The following is a 24,351-nucleotide window of genomic DNA, read 5'->3' on the forward strand; positions in this document are numbered from 1 at the left end:
ACTTTTCAACTGATCTAAATGGATATGTGTACTGTACAGATTGAAGGGCACTCATCTTTATGAAGTGAGAAAGGGTTTAACTGAAGATGTAAGTATGTTTTGGTAAGGAAAGCAACAATTATCCAGGAAGCAAGCAAGCTAGCTAGCTAAATAAATAAATATCCCTGCATCAATGCATTTCCAAGAAAAACCTGAATGGTTGAGTTGACCTCCTCTTCAGTGTTTTTGTACTACTATTTAAAAGCTACCTTAAAATTAAAACAAAATTAATTGGTGAAGCAATTCCCTAAAATAACCATGCAGGGAATGAAGAGCATCTCAACCCCCTTTCCATGTTACTCCTGCAAATTATACCCTAGAAAAATACAAGCTTTGATTATCTCTCATCATTTTACACTATTTTGATTTCGTTTACATTCTTTTACTGGTAGCCAATAATGCAGCTCTCAATCACTACTGTGACAAGACTAGACATGGCAGCAGTCTAAACTACTATGATCCATGAACCATTTTAAGGAAACTACTAACTGGAGAAAGAACACCAATTTTCACAATCTCTACAGTCAAACAGGATTGATGTACTCTATTGATCTGGGTACTGGACACGAAGCATAGCAAATACCCGACAGATAGCAACAGGTATGAATTTTAAATACCAATCAGTAAACTGACCTTTAAAGTCTTGTTATGACGCTGAAGCTCCCGGCACAGAGATTCCAATTTGCTGCGTGCTAGAATGGCCTTGCTATGCTCACTCTGCAAGTGGACTTTCTCTTTCACAACCTGCGCTTGTTTCTTCTGCAGTATCTTCATCTGTTTTTGAACATTGCGGCTTTCCTCCAACTAAAGATAGAGAATATATTTAAGTAAATGTAGATGAGTGTGTCATATTTCACCTAGTCAAAAGAACTTGAACCAAGAATGAATTAACTTGATTAGCTTCAGAAGAGAATAGTGAAATCTACAGACCTTCACCAAGACCAATGTAGACTACCACAGCAATTTGAGGCCTTTTTTTGGGTCCTGTGGACAAGTTAAACCCAAATGGGTGTATGGACAGTACTGGAATAGACGATTATGAAACCTATTTTGACTAGGGATGCAAAATCCTATTTAATTATTTAACCAGTAAACATATTGTTTAACCAGTTAAAAGATTAAAGGTGTATAAGTGGAGGGGACTGGGGGAAGGACACTCCCCCGACCCCTGCAGTAACACACAATTCTCTCTGGCCAGAAGCAGGGGCTACTCCAGCCTGGCCAGAGCAGCCCCTGCCTGTACCCCTTCCACTCCCTGAAGGCAGGAGCTGCTTTAATAGTCAGCACGCCAGAGCAGTCCCTGCCCATGATGGCCCCCTGAGGGGCTGGAGCAGACCCCTGCCCACACTGAGGCTTTAAGGGTGAGGCTTACCAGTTAACTGGTTAAATCTTCACATCCCTAATTCTGACTTATCAAAAACTTCCTCTGAGTAACAAGGTCCACAGAACCATTATAGTCTCTCAGCCTGCATGCAGCTACATAAGCAGCAACAGGCCTATCTATCACTGATATGTGAAGATATGGTCAGGAATTCTGAAAAACTTGCCAGTTTAAACTGCTTTCTCAAGTAAGTATAACACCTTAGTTGACTGAAACTTGTCAGTAAAATTTATATGTGCTATAGTAATACACTGTGAATTCCTTCTACAGAATGGCTAAGCACCAACTTGAATGAATCAAATATGTCTTTTTAGCCAAAGAAATTATCCAGAGATGGGAGTGATGGATCTGTATATCTTTTAACTCAGAAAACTGAAGTTTTGGGTAATTCAGAATGGGCTCGTCTACATTGGCCCCTTTTCCGGAAGGGGCATGGTAATTTTTGAAATCGCAATAGGGAGATGCGCGGGGGATTTAAATATCCCCCGGGCATTTAAATAAAAATGTCCGCCGCTTTTTTCCGGCTTTTAGAAAAGCCGGAAAAGAGCGTCTACACTGGCCCCGATCCTCTGGAAAAAAAGCCCTTTTCCGGAGGATCTTATTCCTACTTTGAAGTAGGGCTTTTTTTCCGGAGGATCGGGGCCAGTGTAGACGCTCTTTTCCGGCTTTTCTAAAAGTCGGAAAAAAGCGGCGGACATTTTTATTTAAATGCCGCGGGGGATATTTAAATCCCCCGCGCATCTCCCTATTGCGATTTCAAAAATTACCATGCCCCTTCCGGAAAAGGGGCCAATGTAGACGTAGCCAATAAGTTTCCCATTCTTTCATTTACCTGGTCCTAAAATGGATTAACCAACAGGATTAGAATTGCAATGTTAGGTTTAACAAGATGGTCTAGTGACTAGTCAATTGACAGCCAACTATTTCATCACGGTAAAATATGGTCTGATATTCCAGCAAAAATGTGTGATGTAAGTGGTGGCCTAGCATTTTTATTGCATCATGGAGACAAGTTAGCAAACTTAATGAAGTGTCTTGGATTATTCACTTTAGTACCATCTGCTGGGCCACAAGTTATACTAAAATGAAATGTGATCATCTTAATTGGCTGGAATCTTCTAGAACAAACACACATATATCTAATTGTATGGATATTAATGTGTGTGTAATTAAATAATCATGTAACTGCTGAAGATTTCAGCAGCTACTTGGTTATATATTGGACAGCAGGCAGCTCCCAGGGAAATAATGCATGCCAAAAAACGGCTTTTAAAATGGCTCCCCTGCATATCAGCTCCTGCCTACTGCCCTGTGCTGCTGCCACTGTATCAGAAGCAGCAGTGTGGGGCAGCAGGCGGCTCTCCAGAAGCCGGTGCATGCCGGGAGCCAGCTTTTAAGCAGACTCCCTGCGCATACCAGGAGCCTGTATTTAACTGTGAAAATTCACTGATGAGTGCAGGGTCATTGGTTAACCATGTACATGGATACACTTTCACAGTCCTATTGTATACCAGGCCATTATTGCCTACCGTGGTAACAAAGTGCATTAAATGAGTTCAAACCTACAGAAAAATTCTCAATGGCAGGAAATGAGGGTTCAGTCATTAAACCTCTTCCCTTAACATAAAGACAGAAAATGCAGTTATTGAACTCCCCCTTACACTCAATATAAACCCATATTATATGTGTATATAAATAACCTTCTACTTCTGTGCATCACCCTTCCCTCCCCCAAACTGTTTCCCGATATCATACACCTATTCACTATTAAGCCTTGCTGATAAATATGGAAAGATCTATGTTACTGGATGGTTGTGACATCAAACTCTATAGAAGACCCTCCCTTTCTGCTCAGCTCCTCCTTCTACCACTGCTGCTTATGAGTCTGTTGTATTTACTGCAGCCTCTCCCTCCGTGTGATCTGGGAGTCTTTTAAGGATCCTGGGAGTGACGGGACAATATCCCCAAAAATACTTTGTTTGGATGGAATCTTCCAAACAGTAGCACTTAGGAAAACTGAACAGCTACTGGTTATTTAAAGTTCAAGAGAAACTTCATAAATGAGAAAGCAGTACAGAAATAGAGAGAAATTATCAGTAACAAATAATATGTAAATTTTTTTAAAGCTAGACACAAACATGGGAACAGTGTTAAAGCTAATTGAAAGTGATGCACTCCTGCATATGAAACAAATGTAGATACTATGGAGAACCCCCACGTGAGGAATTATTGTGATGTATCCAAAGATTATTACAGGCAAACAGAAAGGGCAGCAGGATAGCCACGGCACGTCTGGGCTGTCTCGCTGCCCCCGTGCTCCGCGGCTTTGCTCCGGACGCCTGTGGTACAGCAGCTGGGGCACTGCCGGTTGGTCCTGTAGCGCCGCTCTGGGTGCCACTGGACCAACCCAGCAGCACCCCAGCTGCTCTGCCCCAGGTGTCCCCAAGTCAACAGCTGCTGAAAATGACCAGTGGCTGACTACAGGAAGCCCCTGCCCCGGGCTTCCTGGAATCAGCTGCTGATCAGTTTCAGCAGCAGCTGACTTGGGGATGCCTGGGGTTCTTAAGTTGAATCTGTATGTAAGTCAGAACTGGCGTCCAGATTCAGCCACTGTTGAAACTGATCAGTTTCAGCAGCGGCTGAATCTGGACGCCAGTTCCGACTTACATACAGATTCAACTTAAGAACAAACCTACAGTCCCTATCTTGTACATAACCCGGGGACTGCCTGTATTACAGAAGAGTCTCGATTTTCCGACCTTTGCTTATCCGACATTCCGTTTTATCCGCTCTGCCGACCGTCATGTCACAGCAAGGGGCTCCAGGGACACTTCACACCACAATGGCTTTGCTTTCCCTTTTCTTTGGCTGGGCAGGAGCTCTGCTGGGCAGGTCTGCAGCACCCTCTTGTGGCTGAAGAATTCGCTGTTGGCAAAGTCGCTTTTTTCCCTGTTTCTGGGGAAAGCAGCAGGGCTCATGCAATCCACATACATCTCTGGAAAACTGTTGCTGGGGGATGTGGAATGGTGCAGGGTGAGGGCTGCACTCCCACCGCAAGGCAGAACTCCCGTTTAGGGAGAAATACACAGGCTGGTCAAGGCAGCAGAAGCAGGAGGTTTAGAACTGGATCCCGCAAGGTATTACAAAGGGCAAATTTATAAAATTAAAAGAATTAACCATATTATCTGACATTTCAGCTATCCATCCTCTGGTCCCATTTAGGTTGGATAATCGAGACTCCATTGTAACTTGTTTTCTCCCTCCTGATCTTCACAGTAGTTCTGGTTAACATGGAAAAAGGTATACAGGGTCCTACTCACCACCTCTGGGAGAGAGTATCTTTTCCTACTGCTACTGTATATCCCTTTTCAGAGAAAGGAGACTTCACAGTTTGTCCATGATGCAATTAGACTTATCTGTGGTACTCTACATCTCCTCATTAGAAATTGAAAGATTTCTGGATGCAGAAGCTATTTGGCATGATCCAGTTGTTCCTTAACTTTGCTACTTGACTGTGATGCATTTCTTTCCTTGAATATGTAGAAATCTACTGGATTGGAGGTTTGCTTCACTTAGGAAACATCAGAATGTGGGCTTTCCTTTGCAGAGACTATGATTGCTTCCCACCCTGCTGATTGACTGAGGAAACTGAACTACTGTATTCTGTCATGATTACAGGGAGTTGCTCATTTACAAGAGAAGTTCAAGTCCAAAGAAAACTGCACAAAGTTATAATCAATTTTTACCATTTCCTATCCTGCAGTATTCAAGTTCCCTGTATTTAACCCAACTCTATGTGAATTCTCCATCCCTAACTCCTGGCACCTACACAGTGGTTTACAAACTATTCGAAAATCCCTTCTTTAAACAATGAGAGCTGAGTCACCATTTTAGAGAGACTATTAGTCTGATAAAATGGACCTTCCAGAAGGGGCGAATTAAGATGTGAAGGAGATACACCAGACCAATAATTTCTGCAGTATTTAGAAAAGCATTTTTTCTTTTATCTGCTCATTTTCCAGCTTCAGCTAACAAGCCACATCCAGAGCTGTGCTGTCAGTCATGGTGTAGGAAGAAAGTTGCCACAGAATGTTACGATTAGGATTGGACAGATTAAATTTTGAAATGATAAATGTCAGTAAATGTTGATTTCAACATGAACAAAATGAAAATATGCCCCCTGATACCTGAAATTTACCAATAGGTAAAGTGAGGGGGAGAAATGCTAAATGAGAGCTTAAGAGCTAAATATATAGAGATTAAGACTTTTAAATATGACTTGTTACAAATAGACTAGCAAATCAGTAATTAAAATAAGTATGACTTGTTGATTTAAGGGTATCTTTTTATATATTTTGACAATGACAATTTGTGTTTGTATGGTTTAAAGATTTATATCTTTTTTAATCTCAATTTCTGTCATTAAATAACTGTTTCCCCCATCATTTCCCACAACTGTGAAATTTGTAATTGATAAAAATTATGTTTAAAGTCATAATTCTCCTCAACTGTGAAAATATAGACTGATAAAAGTAAAAATCCATATTATTAAACCAAGTATTTAAAAACAAAAAAATGAATTCTGCCAAGCCTAGGTATGATACAATCACAATGCTGTTTTCACCTCCATTCATAGCACAAACAAATAAATAATGGAGGGAAGACTGACTTTACATGGGTTTTTATGCCATTCACCCCTCTTTCCATTACAGTCTAGTATCTTGATTCTTCCAGTATTTGGAAATCTCAAATCTAGTCTCTATTGCTGTCCTGTTTCAAGGTGAATCAATTTCTAATTGAAATTCATCCAAATAGAACTTTGCTAGACAAGTTTTGTTGGTGGTACCATTCCTTCTTTTAGTATTAAATGATGTCAGAATACATTGTACTATAATAAACATCTGTTACCAGTGTAGTATCCTCCCTAAATAAAAAGCTTTGAGTGTGTACTGGCAAAGTTTTCCTTTTTGGGGGTGGTTCTGAAAAAAGATCATCTGCTCCCACTGCTGTTTACAATTATTAGAAAAAACAAACATTCCCTTGCTGCAAAGTCCTAAAATGAAGGAAGAAACTAAATCTTCAGAAGACATACTGTGGCGGAACAGAAGGTCCACCTAAATTTTTCCAATTTTCAAAAATATTACAAGGTCATTACAGTTCTATTAATGATTACTGAACTACATTCTACTCTCTTGGAAATGAATAGTATGTTTAGCACATTAAGAACAGCTGCCTTGCTTCACACCCCTCCAGGTGCTATTTTTGAGAGATTACTTTTGTGAAAAAGAAATTAATCATACTCACAACAACTAGCTGATGTGTTCAACAATGGAAAATTATAAACTTTCAGCATGGGAAAGTAGATATTGACAACCTTATCAAAAACAAACTAGAAATAATGCAGAACAGGGACACAGCCGTATCTTATTCCACTAGAAAAATATTAATTATTGCTGGACTACAGTTGCAGATTTTGTTGCTAGTAAGTACTGGAATCTGTTTTATTATTGTATGTTGCAGCACTCAATTATCAGAATAATATTATAATGAAATTCCTCTGTTTATAGAAAAGTTTAAAGAAACATAGGTAAAAGTGAAAGTGACGACAAGTATTTGAAATTATTGTAGTCAAAATAAAAACTAATCAGAAACCAATTTATTCTGAAATGCAATAAAACAGCTAAATCAGTTAAAAGGTCTTTGAATTTGAAAAAAAATCTATTTTCCATGTTAACGTATGTATACACTCTTAGATGAGCGAAACTTTCTGCAAAACCATTTCACAAGAAATAAAAATTTAGATGTACTCTTAGATGTACTCTGTTAGCTATACATAACTTACAAGATCAGCATATTTCTTGCAGAGCGCTGCCAACTTTTCTTCTGGAGTAGAAAGCGTGTTCAAGGCTTGCATCAACAACAGCACTTCTTTTCCTATGAATGAAAAAAATGAAACCCTGAAAAATCCTACAAGAGCTTTTCCTCTTAAAATAATACTATATTAATGACAAGCTAGAATGTTTTTAATGACATGTTAGTTTAATAGCTGTATGTTGTTTTACTAGACAACAGCAACACAAATCCCTACAAAACAAGGAATTCATATAATTTATCTTGCTGTTTGTACAAAATATATGGTGGTAGTAGTATATTTAACTCAACTCTAATATGCTCCGAGCCTTAGACTACAAGAATTCTTTGCCTTTCATAACTGCTCTTTCACAACCAATCAAAAATATCAGATTGTTATAAAATACAGAAATATTCATGAGCTAAAAGTAAAAAGTGGTCTGATAAAGACAGTCATTTTCATTAAATACAGGCAGTCCCCAACTTACGCGGATCCGACTTTCTCGCCCCGGAGCTCGCAGGCAGTGGTCGCCACCTTGACCTCCGGGGCGAGAAAAGCTGCTCCCGGTGCCCCTGGTCTGCTGGGGACCGTCTCCAGCAGACCGGGGCACCGAGAGCAAAGCCACAGCCGCAGCAGGTTTGCTCGCGGTGTCCCTGGTCTGCTGGAGACGGTCCCCAGCAGACCAGGGGCACCGCGAGCAAAGCCGCAGCCGCGGCGGGTTCCAGCGCTTCTGAGGCTTTGCTCTGGTGGTGCCCCTGGTCTGCTGGGGACCGTCTCCAGCAGACCAAAAGCCGCAGCAGCGGCAGTCCCGCGCCAGAGCAAAGCCTCAGAGGCGAGGCACCCCGCCACTGCGGCTTTGCTCCCTGTGTCCCTGGTCTGCGGGGCGGGGGGGGTCAGCTAGTGTGCCCCTCCCCCCCAGTAGACCAGGCTTTTGTTGTGGACCCTGGGGCAGAGCAGCTGGGGCGCTGCCGGTTGGTCCCACAGCGCCGCTCTGGGCACTACTGGACCAACCCGGCAGCACCCCAGCTGCTCTGCCCCAGGCGTCCTGATTCTGCTGCTGCTTGTCAGTTTCAGCAGCGGCTGAATCAGGATGCCTGGGGCAGAGCAGCTGGGGTGCTGCTGGGTTGGTCCAGTAGCGCTGAGGAGCGGCCCCAAGTCAGCCGCTGCTGAAACTGACCAGCGCTGACTACAGGAAGCCCGAGGCACAGTTGCTCTGCTCCGGGGTTCCTGGAATCAGCCGCTGATCAGTTTCAGCAGCAGCTGACTTGGGGACCTGGGGTTCTTAAGTTGAATCTGTATGTAAGTCAGAACTGGCGGTCAGTTTCAGCAGCGGCTGAATCTGGATGCCAGTTCCGACTTACATACAGATTCAACTTAAGAACAAACCTACAGTCCCTATCTTGTACGTAACCCGGGGACTGCCTGTATAACCAAAATAAAGCAGCATCATAGCCTAAACCAGAAGTTAAACCAATTAACGTATTTTCATTGTTCAAACCAAGTGAAATGCAAGCAATAAAACAATGTCTGACAAGTGGATTAGATATTTAAAACATTAACATATTAACAGATGAGGGATTTTTCTATACTAATTCTAATCAGTGACCTTTTAAAACATGTTTTTCCTACCTCCATCAACACATCATGATAAAGAGGACAAAAACCCTTTTGACAACAAAACTAAAGCTAATTGAGAGTAATTCAGATTATAAGGATGTGAAGCCTTTTTTAAGGAAACATTAAAATCACCTTTTTCAAAACACAGACCTTGTTATAATGTAGAAGCCAAACCTTAAAACGGAGCATACCTAAGGTTTTCTCTTTGTTTTTTTCAGTCTCTGGATCCTGTTGGCCATCAGGTGGCTCAGTACGGGCTTCTTCTCTCCCAGGAGTCTCCTCACGTGATTCTTGAGTACAGTACGATGAACCCACTGGCTTTCTATTTTTTGTGATATAATCTTCGTCTTCCAGTGCACCCGTACTTTCCATGTCATTGCAATTGGACTGCATATGTTGCAAAGTTGTGTCAGGTTCAATGCACTTGCTGTTCACCAACTGATTGTGGGTATTCATTCCAATCTCACAAATTCCAGCATCACCTGTTGTACTAATCATAAACTAGAGAAAGGGAAGAAGTAATCAGATTCATTACCAAGAAAAAATAATTCCCAGTAAGAACATCTATTCTATTTTTAGTTTATATAACAAAAATCTAAAAAGCTACCATATCATCAAGCTGAACTGCAAACTATAGTCAATACTTTTTTTTGAAGTCTAATATTGCATGTACATTTCATTGATAACAGTATGTAAAGATGACCAATTTCCCCACAAATATTTAAGGTGTAATGGAAGTGCTATACTTGACAATAATTCTCTCATAAGAAAGTAATCAGACAATTTACATATACATGATGCTAGCCTTTTGTTTTAAACCCATGGAACAGGTACAGCAGTTTCTACAACATGATCTCACTTGAAACATCACTTTGTTAAGGATGAATCCAGGTAAGAATTATAGTCAATGGCTTGTTATTCCAGGAAGCATGATATTGAAAGAGTTACACACTAAAACTAGATTTCCAACCTAACTACCATGTTTTAGAATTTTGACTTGAGTATTAAAATAAGGACACTGTTCCACTGATAAACGTATATGAAATCAAATGAAAAATCCTGTCAGGAAGCAGGAGTATTAAGAATTTGAACTGTTTAAATGCCCTGTGGAACATCCATGGTAGACCATTAGTAGTTAGTAAGACACACTATTAAGATGATGTAATTTAAAATAAACTGATATTAAACCTCAGACCACACAAAATAGAATTAAAAATACTGGGAAGGAACAGGAGTATGTGCAATTTTACATTCAAAGTCACATTTCACCTTTCTGAAAATATTACAGTAGCAAACAAAAAAAAAACCCACTGATATCAGTTAGCTCTGGGTTTAGAATATTAGGATATATTATCTGTAATTCTGGGAGTAGATAATATGAAGTTCAGAAGAATGTTAGCCCTAACTGAAAGGGAAGCTGTAGTTCTATCTGATGAATGGCCTATGCTTAAATCCACAGTCATACGACATAGTTTTCTTGGTGTCATACTAAAACCCACTGTGGAACCTCTGAATTTGAACAGATGATGGCCACATCTTTAACAATTGTAAGTCCAAATGCAATTACCAGTGAATATTCTCCTCCATGAAAAAAAAGACATAATCAGTCATTATAATAATTTCTGGATAAGACAATATCATAGCCTAAATATTCTAACTTGTATGCTCTAACCAAGAGCCTGGCCAATATCTTGGTAAATCAACAGCAAAGACAAAAATCTCCTGCTTTTTATGATCATGCCATTAGAACATGTACACCATGCTGGCTATTCAAAGGAATCGTGCTTGTAAAAATAAATGCTTTCCCAAAATCCTTTAAACGAGTTTGTGATGAAAAGCAAGTTTGACAATAAAGAAATCTATTCTTCATAGCAGAGGTACATCATGGGTAACAGCAATAGAAGTTTCCCCAAACCATGTCTCAGTCCTAACTCAACTAGCAATTTTAGGGGTGAAAAATAAGGCATGAGGTACAACGGATATGGACTAACCAGCATAACATTTGCAAAGGCAAATATCTTTTCAAGTTATTATAGGACTTGTCTACATGCAGGGTTGCACTGGCATAAACCTAAAGTAGGATTTAAAGGTTTGGAAGCTGAAAAATGTGACTGGGTCCCCACCCCCGTTTTTTTTTTTAAAGTCATGGGATTTCAGAAATATCATTATAACTTTTTTGCATACCCCTGAGGATCAACTATGGCTTGGATCTTCCCCAAAATACATCACCACTTATTCAGGCTTAATATCAGCTTGTGCCTGTCACCCACCATCTTTTTCAGCAAGAAGTATTTTAAAACTGTTCATGATAAGATTCACATCAGTGGACGGACATCGTGGGCTACTGAACAAGGCCGCATGAGTGGCCCTCCATCTCGGTGGACCACAATATTGCTGTAACTAAGATGTTCTCCCGCAATAGGGTAGTTTTGCTAACTGTGCTTATGTACCTAGAACTTACAGGGCATGCAGATTGAATCATAGTGGCACTTTCACTAGATGCAGGAGGAGCGCACGGATCTGAGTCAATGTAGTGTGCAATCAGCATGCACTTCACGTGCCCTTGCTTTATATGCGTGTCACTTTAGTAAAATCGGTACGAAAAATACCACGGGGATTGAAACCAGCAGAATCTGGCAATCCTGCACATGGTAAAGTTAAAAAAAAAAAAAAGTCTTGTAGGTCACACACACAACTTTGATGGGCTGCAGGTTGCCCACCGCTGGTTTATAGCCTGTCTCTAAGACAAGACAAAAAAAAAGACATACATATGCGCAACAGGACTGGGATTCTATTGCAAGCCAGATGTCTGAGAAAGGTAATTCAAGGTGAAATGTTGTGACCACTGACCTGACCAGTACCCATATCTTAGAACTCTTAAGTCCTTAGCTCAGCAACTCCTTCTCTGTGTACACACACACACACACACACACACTAGGGATGTTAAATATCGATTAATTGAATAGTTGAGTAACCTCATGAACTCTTATCAGTTAGCCGACTATTCTATAGCCCCTGGGGGGGTGCGGCCAACAGCCAATGGGCCTCACTCCCAAGGAGCCCCCTGCCACTCCGTGCTGCTGCCTCTATCAGGGCTGCTGCCACCTCCCCATGCTGCTTCCTCTTTATCAGAGGCAGCAGCACAGGATGCTAGGCAGGAGCTTGTCTGCGAAGGAAGCCAGTTTAAAAAGCAGCTTGAGGACCGGCTGCCTGTCACCTGATAAAGAGAAAGCAGCTCAGGGTGGCAGCAGCCCTTGTCTGGGGTGGGGGACCTGAGCTCCCGGACCTGGTGAGAGTCAGAACAGAGCTGGGCTGTCTGCCTGGCTAGCTGGCTCCTAATACACTTTAAATGCAGAGCCACACCAAGGGTAGGTCCTGGACTCAGCTGGGCTGCTGGCCAAGCTGCTAAAAAATTTACTGGCAGGGGAGGGTGGAAATGCGTGTAGTGTATAGCATTCACCTATAAACTTTTGCTCACTGGTTAATCGACTACCCTATTACATCCCATGTGTGTTAGGTATGTATTAGTGTAGTCGATTAACCAACAAGCTTATAGGTTAATGCTACAGACTACACGCATTTCCCCCTACAGTAATTTTTAGAAGGCTGGCTTGGCTAGCAGCCCAGCACAGTCCTGTCTTGTGATGGGTCCAGGACTTACTCCTGCTTTGGCTCTGCACTTAAAGTGTATTAGAAGCTGGCCAGGCAGGCAGCCTGGCTCAATACTGTCTCATGCCAGGCCTGGGAGCTCAGACCTCCCCAAGGTGAGCAATATAATTCAAATAGTCTTTCAAAGGTGTGGCTGAACTAGTAAGCTACACTTGTCTTTTGACTTGTGTATCAGCATAAATGTGTCCAGAAATGATTCACAAAGGTAACCACAAATTAACAACTTTAGCTTACACTTGCCATTTTCCTTTTTTATCCAGGGAATGAATTTCTTCAAAATATTCCCAGATAGAGTCTTTCATACCCATAAGCCATGGCAGTTTTTCTGTGACAACAGTGTGAGGGAATACAGGCAGCTGTGTATGCGCACTGAATAATGTCTTTCCTTTTTCTTTCCAGTCCACTTTGCTGTTCCTTTCTATGCTGCCTCTGTCCATTCCTATATATAGTCTCTCTATCTTTAAGATAATGTCTTAACTCCTTTGCCAAGATCCATAACCACAAGCACACAACAAAAACAATGTTATTCAAATTGTGTTTTTCTTTGTACCTGCTACTTTTTAGTCTGCTGGAAAACAGAAATTGAAAGCCCAGAACTTTCAAGAAGAAAGAGCTAGTAGAGTTAGGCTAGACGAACTAGATCCATTAATTCACTTTTTATGAGACTGTAAGTATAGGTGTAGCATCTTTATGATGAGATTTAATTGTAACTCATTTTTACAAGAGAAATTTAGAGTTTTATTGATTATTAAAAATGTTTTATTTAAATTGTATTTTTTTTTATATTTATCCACCCTGGTTCAGTGGTATGAAACTCAGCTGAAATCCATCTAATTTTTATTCACTCTCTTAAAAGACACTTAACAGTGACTTGGAAAAAAATGGAGAGACTGTGATAACTTTCTTTTATGTTGCATTAAAAAAAGACCTTAAAGGGGTCAGTCTCTCTTTCCCTCCCGCCTCCCTGTTGTTCTCAAGGTTTTACATTACAAATATCAACAACATCAAGTGCAAACAGAAGTGTTCTTTGGAGGACCCAGACTGCTTCAGACCTAAAACATTCTACTTTGCCTTTAATTCAGTTAAACCAATTTTCTGTTTAACTCAAATGCCTGTGACAGGTGTTAAAAAAGCTGAAATAGTTTTAAACTGTGACTCATTTCCCCTCAGTCAAGTTTCACTTCTTCAGCACCATAATCCTTCTCTGATCATCCACAGAATCTCTCGCAAAGACAGGGTAGACCGAGTTTCATGACAGCCTATGAAAAAACCTATGAAAAAACCATTCAAGGCCCCTTTTTTTTAAATACACACACAAAAAAGTCATATCAAGCTTTTTCCCATTTACTTGTCATTTTTGGAATTTTGCTTTCTAAACACGTTACTCTACCTTGGAAACTTACATTTTCTAACACTAGTAACATGGCATAACAGGCACCAGAAAACCTATATGAGTGTATGTGCGAATATACCTAGCTCAACCATTGTATTAAAACTATACAAACTGCATCAACGTCACATTTTAAGACAGCACTCAATCTTCAAAGTACTGTCCTTAAACAAGAGTGTTTTTACATGTCCATACAAAAGAAGCATTACACTTTGCTTGCAAGAAGCTGAACCAAGGACTAGCATGAATTAACTGAGCTGCAGTATCACTCCTAGTAAGATTTTATTACTGAGTTCCTTTTGGCAGGGTTTTGAAGATACAGAAAATTAAGCTAATAGAATTTGCTTTGATTCATATTACATAAAAGCCTACTTTCCCAGGACAAACAGGCTCAAGCAACACGACCTCTATTGAAGCACTTCAATGGGACAACTCACACAAGCAAAAGTGACGGGGTTAGGAACACTATACAGGTCGATCCTACATTAAGACACAATTAAAACAAATGGTACAAAAACGAGAATCGAGTACAGGCCAATCTAACATCCACAAGCCCACGACAACTACATACAGGTGCGCGCTTGTTGCGTGTGCGCACCACTCCAGCAACTGGTCTTTGAAGTGGAACCCTCCGGCTGAACCGACCCCTCAAATGACAAACGCTGGCTGGCTCCGATTAAAGCCGGCCCAGCTGTTCCCCAGTCCAATGCGGGGCTCGGGGGGCTCCCCATCCTGCAGGGGAGTGACCAGCCTCAGCCCACAGGCTCCTGCCCGGTTCGCGGGGCGCGGGCTCCGGGAGGGCAGTACCGCATGCGGAGCGCGCACTGGGCCGCGCCCCAGACCCCCGGGAGCTGCTGCGGAGCCCGGTGCAGCCGATCGCCCGCCCGGCCACCATCACCCGCGCCCGATACTTCCGTCCCTCCCCAGGCTGAGCGCCGAGCCGGCGCCGCTACGCCTGTAGCAGGCCGGGATCCCTCGGGGCCCTTACTCGTTGCTGCGCCACGGGCCCCGCTCGGACGGGCCGGGCTCGCGCTGGGGACGGTTGCCGCCTCCCCTCCCAGGAGCAGAGTCCATCGCGAGACCGGGGGCGGGGGAAGCTGAGGCGCTGCCTCGCATCACCCCGCTTTCACGGCGCGTGGGGCCGGGCGCGCGGGCTGGTGGGGAGAGCCCGACCCCGCGCGCGAGGGGCCGTTACCTCAGGGCTGCCCCGCGCTGCCACCGCCGCCTCGCGCTGCGCGAGGCTGTGACGCTGACTTCGCCCGGACGCTACAGCACTGCTGCTGCTGCTGCCTCCTCCGCGCGCTGCCTCGGCTCCGCGCGTCGCCATGATGTGACGGCAGCATCCAAATTCCAAACAAGCAGCCTGCTGTCGCCTCCCGAACCCAGAGACACCGGAAGCGCTCGCGCCGGCCCCGCCCTCAGCCAATCATCGCGCGGATCCCCGAACCACGTGACATGCACGGCTGTGCGGAGGGCGCAGACCGCGGGGCCCATCAGGGGCGCTCGCTTCGGGCCACGCACCAGCAGAGCATGCTGGGAACTGCCGTTGTTCTACCACTCGGGGCTGCCGTCGCGTGCGGCGCGGGCCTGGCAGGGCGGGTCGAGGGCCGAGGTGGCGGCTCCGCGGGGCGTGAAGGTTCCGCCCCGTGTCCTGCTGCAGGCGCGCGAACCTGCGCGGATGCGCTAGGGAGTGGACGCGGGTCGGTCACCTGCTGCGGTGCTGGGAAATCGTGACGCCTGCTGCGATTTTGACTCTAGCCCCGATCCAACGCTCGCAGCACTGGGAGCCACTCCCCTAGTGCCTGTGTAAACTCTCTTAGGCGTCTCAACACTTCCCGAGTGCGTGCCTCGTGCAGCAATCGGACCGGTGCACCCCTGTGATTCACCTTAAAGACTGCTTACAAAAGCAGACATAAAAAAATACAGAAGTGTCCCAGCCCACTGTAACTGAAAAAATGTTCTGTATACTTACCTAATCCTGGTTGGGAACCATTGTTCCAAAATGATAGGGGTGAACTCACTTCTTACAGTGTAATTTATAAAAGTGATGAGGAGTCCTGTGCCACCTTATAAAGTAACATGTATTGCCGCATAAGCTCCTGTAGGCAAAGACCCACTTCGTCAGATGCATGTGGTGGAAGTTCCAGAGGCAGGTATAAATGTACTGAATTGACCTCATTATCTCTAGCCTTATAATGAGGTCAATTCAGTACATTTATACCTGCCTCTGGAACTTCCACTACATACATCTGACGAAGTGGGTCTTTGCCCACAAAAGCTTATGTGCCAATAAATCTGTTACTTTATAAGGTGCCACAGGACTCCTTGTCGCTTTTGCAGATTCCGACTAACACGGCTACCCCTGTGATAAAGTGTAATTTATGTCATTCGGGCCAATGGGCTTATTTATATACCTGAGCAACACCAGTAGTATGCAAGATGCACTATAGACATAACCCAAGTCTGGAAATTTACATCCATTTAAAACCAGTTGTACACAGTTTAGCTTGTCCTTATGGCTGCTTTGCTGTAAACCCAAATGTAAAGCTAAGTGCCCACTTACAATTTCAGCACTTTAATTCTGTGCAACATCACACCTTAAGACAAACAGCTTCACACAAAGACAAATGTGGGGCTTCAGCTAAGAATGAATGTGCAAGTTAACTTCCAGACATTACTACTTTACTTGTTTAGGTGAACTGTAGCAAATAAAGGAAGAAACAATGCTTGCTCAGGTGACTGGTATTTCTGGTTCTAATAGAGTACATTGGCCTGATAGATGCAGAAGTTTCAAAATAGAAAAGACTTAACTAAAAACCTCTCAAGCTCCAGGTCTATATAAATATGTTATTAGTGGAAAATTATTTCTCATTTACCCCCCTTTTTGCGTGTGTGTCTCGTTTAAGTATTTTATTTGCTCTTGCTGTAGTGCAGGGGTGGGGAACCTCAAGCCTGGAGAGTATTTCTCCTGCTCAGTTGTGTGCCACGTCAGTGAGGTTTTTTGTGTATGGCCTTCAACTGATTTTTCTGTGGGTCAGAGTAGGAATGTGAATGACTAGTCAACTATCCGATAAGCAAATACTTATCAGATAGTTGACATGCTAGTCAACTATCATTCATCCCCCTTGCTGCCTTTATCAGAAAGAGACAGCAATGGGGGTGGGGAGAGCAGAGGGAGTGCTTCAAAGCGACAGCACCACATGGAGCTCAGGGTCAGCTGGGGACTCCCCCACTGATTCTGGACTCCATGTGGCACTGCCACTTTGAAATATTGTGTGGAGCTTGACATCTGTATGACATGTATCACAATGATGAGGCTATGCAAGGGAATTTTCTGTGAATGACAGTTTAGTGTACAGGCAGTCCCCGGGTTACGTACAAGATAGGGACTGTAGGTTTGTTCTTAAGTTGAATCTGTATGTAAGTCGGAACTGGCGTCAGCCGCTGCTGAAACTGATCAGTTTCAACCGCGGCTGAATCTGGATGCCAGTTCTGACTTACATACAGATTCAACTTAAGAAACCCAGGCATCCCCAAGTCAGCTGCTGCTGAAATTGATCAGCAGCTGATTCCAGGAAGCCTGGGGCAGAGCAACTCTGCCTCAGGCTTCCTGTAGTCAGCCGCTGGTCAGTTTCAGCAGCGGCTGAGTTGGGGATGCCTGGGGCAGAGCAGCTGGGGTGCTGCTGGGTTGCTCCAGTAGCGCGGCTCCTCGGCGCTACTGGAGCAACCCAGCAGCACCCCAGCTGCTCTGCCCCAGGTGTCCTGATTCAGCCGCTGCTGAAACTGACCAGCAGCGGCTGAATCAGGACGCCTGGGGCAGAGCAGCTGGGGTGCTGCCGGGTTGGTCTGGAGCGGCGCTGCAGGACCAACCCGGCAGCCCCCAGCTGCTCTACCCCAGGAGTAGGCAAGAAAAGCCTAGCTGCACCCCACCCAGCAGACCAGGGAGACGGGGGTGGTGGGACCGCCCAAGTCCTCCACGGCTTTGCTCCGTCTCCCTGGTCTGCTGACCTGGGAGACCCGGAGCAAAGCTGCAGAGCACGCGGGCAGCGGGACAGTCCAGGCGCGCCGTGGCTGTCCCACTGCTAGCGTGCTCCGAGGCTTTGCTCCCCATCTCCCTGGTCTGCTGGTCGGACCAGGGAGACGGGGAGCAAAGCCTTGGAGCACGCCCGCAGCGGGACAGCCCGGGCGCGCTTGAGCTGTCCCCTGCGGGCGTGCTCCGTGGCTTTGCTCCCCGTCTCTCTGGTCTGTAGGGAGATGGGGAGCAAAGCCTTGGAGCACGCCTGCAGCGGGACAGCTCAGGCACGCCCGGGTTGTCCCGCTGCGGGCATGCTCCGCGGCTTTGCTCCTGTCCCCCTGGTCTGCTGGGGGGCGGAGGGTCCAGCGGCTTTGCTGGACCCCCCCAGCAGACCAGGGAGACGGGGAGAAGTTTTTCTCGCCCTGGAGGACACGGGTGGTGACCCGCCGCCCGTGAGCTCCGGGGCGAGAAAAGCCCCGTTCATAAGTGCGGATCCGACATAAGTCGGATCCGCGTAAGTCGGGGACTGCCTGTATATGACATCCTAAAAGGCTGCTTTCTTCTCAGTGAGACAACCCCTTTTCTCTACTGCTCTGTTCCTTGATGATTCAGCTCTACTTACAAGAGGGCTGGATGAAGGATTACTGGGAAAGATGATACATATTGGGTGAGGGAGGCAAACATGCATGTTTTGAAACAGTCATCAATTTTATCGCATCTGGTAGCTGATCTGGAAGGGATTACAAACTTTTTTTTTAAACTGACAAATAACTCCATAGGCCTTAAATATACAAGCATTGCTGTTTGGAAGGTAAATATGCTTTCACAATTCATACTACAAAATCATATTATATTACTAATTAAAGGATGTAACCTCTAATACAAAGTGACTGGTTATCTTTGAAGAAGTAATGTATATGGTGTAGCAACTACTTAGAAGCACTGGATAAAAATCTAAGGGATCTGAACATATTACAAGCCATGCACAGCAGAGAAGAGAAAAAAATATGATCAGATCTGAGACAGTGAAGGAACAGAGACTTCTTCTCTGGTGTGATGGCAGCAGAGATAAAGCGCAAAACAAGTTCTCACTTGTGGCTAGGTAAGAAGGCTTATGGAAGGCAGAAAGGTTTCAAAAGATCCTGGCCCTATACTGAAGAAGAGAAAACAGGCAACAGTTTGCCTCCTCCAAGAATAGAACACAGTCTGTATGCTAATTTCTACTGATGTTTATATTACTACTATGCCCCTCTATTAAAATCTCGGTGCTTACAGTAATATATTGAACAGCACTCATTATGCATGGAATAGGAAAGTATCCTTATTTAACATGAGGAGACTCAGATACAGAGAGGGTAAGTAACTTCTAACAGAGCGAGGAAGAGAAAGCCCATATCTAACATCCATTTAGGTGCTTTGGCCACCAGATTTTCCCTCCCCAGATATTTTACACTTGTAATGATAATCTACACTGACAGTAGGTCACTATGCTTTGAACTGCTTTTAGTAACGTTAACGCATGGATAACAGGAAAGGGAATGACTAATTTAAAGGCTTTTAAAGAGTGTTCTAGATCTTCATAAAAATCATGTTTGTGACTTAATATCAATTTTCTTTCAACAAAGGAGTCTAATTCTTTTAATAGTTGTACATTGATGAAAAAATAGGCCTTTTCTGCAGCTGGTTCTGAATTTTGATGCTCTACATGGGCTCATGTTGCTGACCCTTCCTGTTTGGAACAGTAAGTCCTTACATTTTCCACTGCCACTTCAAGTGTGCGACCAAACGATGGGGAGCTCTCATTTTGTGGTGTGCTAGGGCTTATATTCCATTAACCTGGCTCTGGCCCTGTGCAACAATTAAGAATTTATCTTGCATTTTCTCCCCCTTCCAGAATAAAAATGAGCAGGTTCTTTGTGTTGTGAAGGGAAGGAATAATCAACTCTAAGCTACAGAGTGGTGGGGGAAGGAGGGTAGGAATGGAAGCCCTCTCCCCTACAGTTGGTGCAGGCTAGCCTGCCTTTTTAAAATTAAAGTAAAAGCTCAACCATAAGATCAACTCTGTTGTGTTAGGTGCCAAAAACAGATTAGTACTTACCAGTGCAGTAGGAATCTGAGGCCATTCCAGAAACAGAATTTTTCCTCAGACAAGAACAGATTTAAAAATATATTTTCAACCATAATAAAATTTTGTACACTTCTCCTGGCACTCTACTTTTTGCTAATGACAGTGGTAAGGACCAGCATAATTACTATATGAAAAAATATTTATTGGTAACAATTCAACTTATGCAACAGATTAGTGCTTGTGAGGAAAGTTGAGGCAGGCATAAAAAGAACAGGTACAGTCGGTTTTTACAGTCAATCAGAGGCTATTTGTCATGCCTCATTTCATAGTTCTCTGAAATGTACACATACGGACAAGAATGAGAAACTACCATAAATATTTCATTTGAAATATCTCCAACAGGAAAAGCTATTATCTTACCTCCCATCTCTTTTTGTAAGCTATTTTCCTTTAAAAATGAGCATGCCCGCAAAGAGCCTTATTGACAATATTAGAAACTGAAAAACCTAAGATAGCTATTGGATGATGGGTTATGTACCAATAGACCAGGGAACAGTCAACTAGACAAACCACTATTTCACTTATTTTGGGTCCAAAAGGTATTCTTGGGAAGGGAAGATGGATGTAAGAACTTTCAGTCACTATTCAATGACTATAGCTGATTTAAAGGTGGGAAGTCTCCATAACCTCTGATGCATTTCTTAAGTTTTGAGGCATGCCTTATATATTTTTTTCTCCATCTATACCAGTCTCTCAGACACTTTTGCTTTCCTTTGGTAAGAAGCATCATGGAAAAGAGCAAAGTTAGCAACACATTAACAAAAATACTGAACTGTCCAAGTCAGTTAAAGTTTAATGATTTTCAAAGGTTACTGTTTCAGCGAAGATTAAAAAAATGAACTCAAATCTAAAACTATATGTTCAGGCTACAATGCTAGGTAGAGGTTTTCTGTGAAAACGTATCTACCCCTGAACTGTGTAGATAAGCCAAATTCTGCAATGCAACACATAGCAACTGGAATAGATTAAATTTGAAAACTGGAAAGATGACAGTGGGGTGATTACAGATGGAAAAGAAATATATGGATTCTTGCTTCAAAATAAAAAAAAAACATGCTCTCTTGTGTTTGTTTTCAATTGCACTTTATAATGTGCACTCTCTCATTCCCCATGCACATTTTAAGTCTGCTAAAGTGTCTAGTGTGAGGTTTTAATTAGTAGAAACAATAACCAATTTTTTAAAAAGTGTTTAAAAATTGATTATCTAATTCCATATTTAGGCACCTACACTAATGTTATGATTTTCAAAGCACAAGATAACTGATTTGCATGGGATTTTATTGGCTAATTGCTACAAGAAAATCAGCCCTGCAAATCCTCTAAGTGCCACAAAGCAGAAAGAGCATTGGGGCTGGTATTCCTGCACAACTTGATGTAGATAGAATTGCTTCAGTAAGTTTTCACACATTCAGAGTGCAATGGCTGAACTAGAACAAGACGTTAAATATAAGCAACCAACCATATGGAAGCTAGATAATATTTCTTTTACATATAATCTAATTTCAAGGCAATCTGGAAATATTGGTTACCGCTTAACACCAGTTTTAGTTTTGTCCTCTTGTAATCATTATCACAGACTTCATTTTCATTTAAAAGTCACAGATATCCTTCATTACAAAGAAAATGGCCTGTGTACCCTGCTCTCCCTGAAGATCAGACCTTATATGGTTCAAACCAGAGATAACTTCTAATATGTTACCTTCCACATATTGACGACTCAAGTACAGGCAGTCCCTGGGTTACATGGATCCGACTTATGTCGGATCCCTACTTACGAATGGGGTTCACCCCGCACTAGCTGCGCCCCCCCCCAGCAGACCAGAGAGAGGCGGGTGGCGGGACCGCCGAGACACGCCGCGGTCCCGCTGCCTGCGTCTTCCGCGGCGAGAAAAGCTGCTCAGTGTCTGCCTAGTCTGCTGGGGGGCCCCCCCAGCAGACCAGGGAGACGCGGAACAAATCCGGTCCTGCCACCCGCGACTCCCTGGTCTGCTGGGGGGGGGGGGGCGCAGCTAGTGCGCCTCCCTCCCAGCAGACCAGGCTTTTCTCGCCACTGGTCAGTTTCAGCAGCGGCTGAATCAGGACGCCGGGCGTAGAGCAGCAGGGGGGCTGCCGGGTTGGTCCCACAGCACCGAGGTACGGCGCTATTGGACCAACCCAGCAGCACCCCAGCTGCTCTGCCCCAGGCGTCCCCAAGTCAGCCGCTGCTGAAACTGACCAGCGGCTGACTACAGCAAGCCCGAGGCAGAGCTGCTCTGCCCCGGGCTTCCTGGAATCAGCCGCTGGTCAGTTTCAGCAGCAGCTGACTTGGGGACACCTGGGGTAGAGCAGCTGGGGTGCTGCTGGGTTGGTCCCGCCGCGCCAAGGGTCGGCGCTACCAGACCAACCCAGCAGCACTCCAGCTGCTCTGCCCCAGGCGTGTCCGATTCAGCCGCTGCTGGTCAGTTTGAACAGTGGCTGAATCTGGCCGCCTGGGACAGAGCAGCTGGGGCGCTGCAGGGACCAACCTGGCAGCACCCCAGCTGCTCTACCCCAGGTGTCCCCAAGTCAGCTGCTGCTGAAACTGATCAGCGGCTGATTCCAGGAAGCCCGGGGCAAAGCAGCTCTGCCTCAGGCTTCCTGTAGTCAGCCGCAGGTCAGTTTCAACAGCAGCTGAATCGGGGACACCTGGGGTACAATATGTACCAGTTCCGACTTACATACAAATTCAACTTAAGAACAAACCTACAGTCCCTATCTTGTACATAACCCGGGGACTGCCTGTATATGCAAAGTAAGATAAATTGAAGGGGAAAATGTATATTACTCAAGACACTTCAGAGGATTTTAATTAACTGTATCAACTCAAGGAAGTGATCTGATGTCTCTGTGGGACAGTTCAATGAAGACACTGGCTTACCAGGCAGCTGCAATCAGAAAAGCAAACAAGATGTTAGAATACACAAGGAATTTGATGGAAAGTACGGCAGAATACACTATGAATATCTAAGCAATTGTGGTTCCAAGTACTGGCAGCAATCCCTCCATATAAAAAAAAAAAAAGATATTGCAGAATTAAATGAAGTTTAGAGTAGGATTATGAAAATGATTAGGGGCATGGGAAAACTCATAAAAATGGTGGACACATATACCTGAGAAAGCCAACAAAAGAAACATGATACACGTGTTAAAAAGGATACAGGAAAGGCAGATTCAGTGCTTCAATTTCTTGTGTTTCATAAGAAAAAGAGGGTATTCATATACATTTTTAAAAAGATAGTAAGTGTAAAACTTAAAGGAAAATTTTGTTACAAAATGCATAATGAAACTATGACATTTGTCACAGGATGTCCTTGAGGTCACAAACAAGATTGAAAGAGGGACTGGGGGACACTTTTATGGACAAGAATATCCAGAGTTAATGCTAACAAATTTTGGAAGAATCATTAAACCTTATGCTTCAGTATTTAAACCAATTTCTAACTATTTGTGATTAAGGAGACACCAAATCTGGGACGATTCTCTCACATCTGCCTAATACAAGACTTTTACTGCCTCTCAAGGGGGCAACTGAATTGCCAGGCCCCTAGCCAGTGTGTGTGTTGGGGAGTGGCTCTATACTCCCAGAAGTGGCAAGGCCTCAGACAGAAGGGACAGGCTATGGGCTAGCCTCCCCCAGACAGCCCTTCAGTACCTCTTAGAGCCCACAGCCCAGTCCATTAAAGCAGCCAGAAGCCCTGGGCTTTTGAATAGCCAAATCCCAGGGCAGTTGCCCCTTTTCCCCCTCCAACTCCCATCAGCAGGCCGGACTGCATCTTTTTCTGAAGAGCAGGACACTGTTGGGACAGTATATTGGACTAGATGGACTGGGAATCTGGTACTGTTCCAATGTTAAGATCTTGAACCAGTCCTTCACCCAACTACATAACCGATACCTAACTCTCTCTCCTTCACTTTTCTTAGTATTACTTAGACTCCACATTCCAGGTACAGAGATTAAATAATTCCCCTTCCCCCCACGTCCACTGCAAATGTGTGTATAAAAATAACATATCTCTCCCACTCCTAATAATAAATAATGCTTAACATTGACACCTAGATTTGATGGACCTGAAGGTCTTGTTATACCTGATATAGATTAGATGCTGGTTATGATTTTACAACAGAAGGCAAAACTGCTTCTTGATATTTAAATGATAGGCATGTCAGTTATGATTTGACATACAGCCAGCATAAGAAAACTCTTGATATACCCATAGGCAATGTTTGAAAACTTGGCAGAAGG

The 24,351-nt window shown here is 43.8% G+C and overlaps 1 protein-coding gene across 2 annotated transcripts in view; it reads right to left on the minus strand.

Annotated features, from left to right (window-relative positions):
* TXLNG (taxilin gamma) overlaps positions 1 to 15,340 on the minus strand; it is a 28,964-nt gene extending 13,624 nt beyond the window's left edge. The window contains exons 1-4 of one of the 2 annotated variants that reach the window (XM_006122840.5): positions 15,143 to 15,340; positions 9,080 to 9,389; positions 7,263 to 7,354; positions 673 to 843 (exon numbers count right to left, since the gene is read on the minus strand). In XM_006122840.5, coding sequence (XP_006122902.3) covers positions 673 to 843; positions 7,263 to 7,354; positions 9,080 to 9,389; positions 15,143 to 15,274 — 705 coding nt within the window. In that variant the 5' untranslated portion in view covers positions 15,275 to 15,340. Of the gene's footprint in view, positions 1 to 672; positions 844 to 7,262; positions 7,355 to 9,079; positions 9,390 to 14,935; positions 15,106 to 15,142 lie in introns of those variants that run through there. The other variant, XM_006122841.5, reaches the window with a different exon arrangement.
* Positions 15,341 to 24,351: the final 9,011 nt, after the last annotated feature.

Source organism: Pelodiscus sinensis, chromosome 1 (assembly GCF_052426305.1).
Source record: "Pelodiscus sinensis isolate ZL-2025 chromosome 1, ASM5242630v1, whole genome shotgun sequence".
Taxonomy (NCBI): Eukaryota; Metazoa; Chordata; order Testudines; family Trionychidae; genus Pelodiscus; species Pelodiscus sinensis.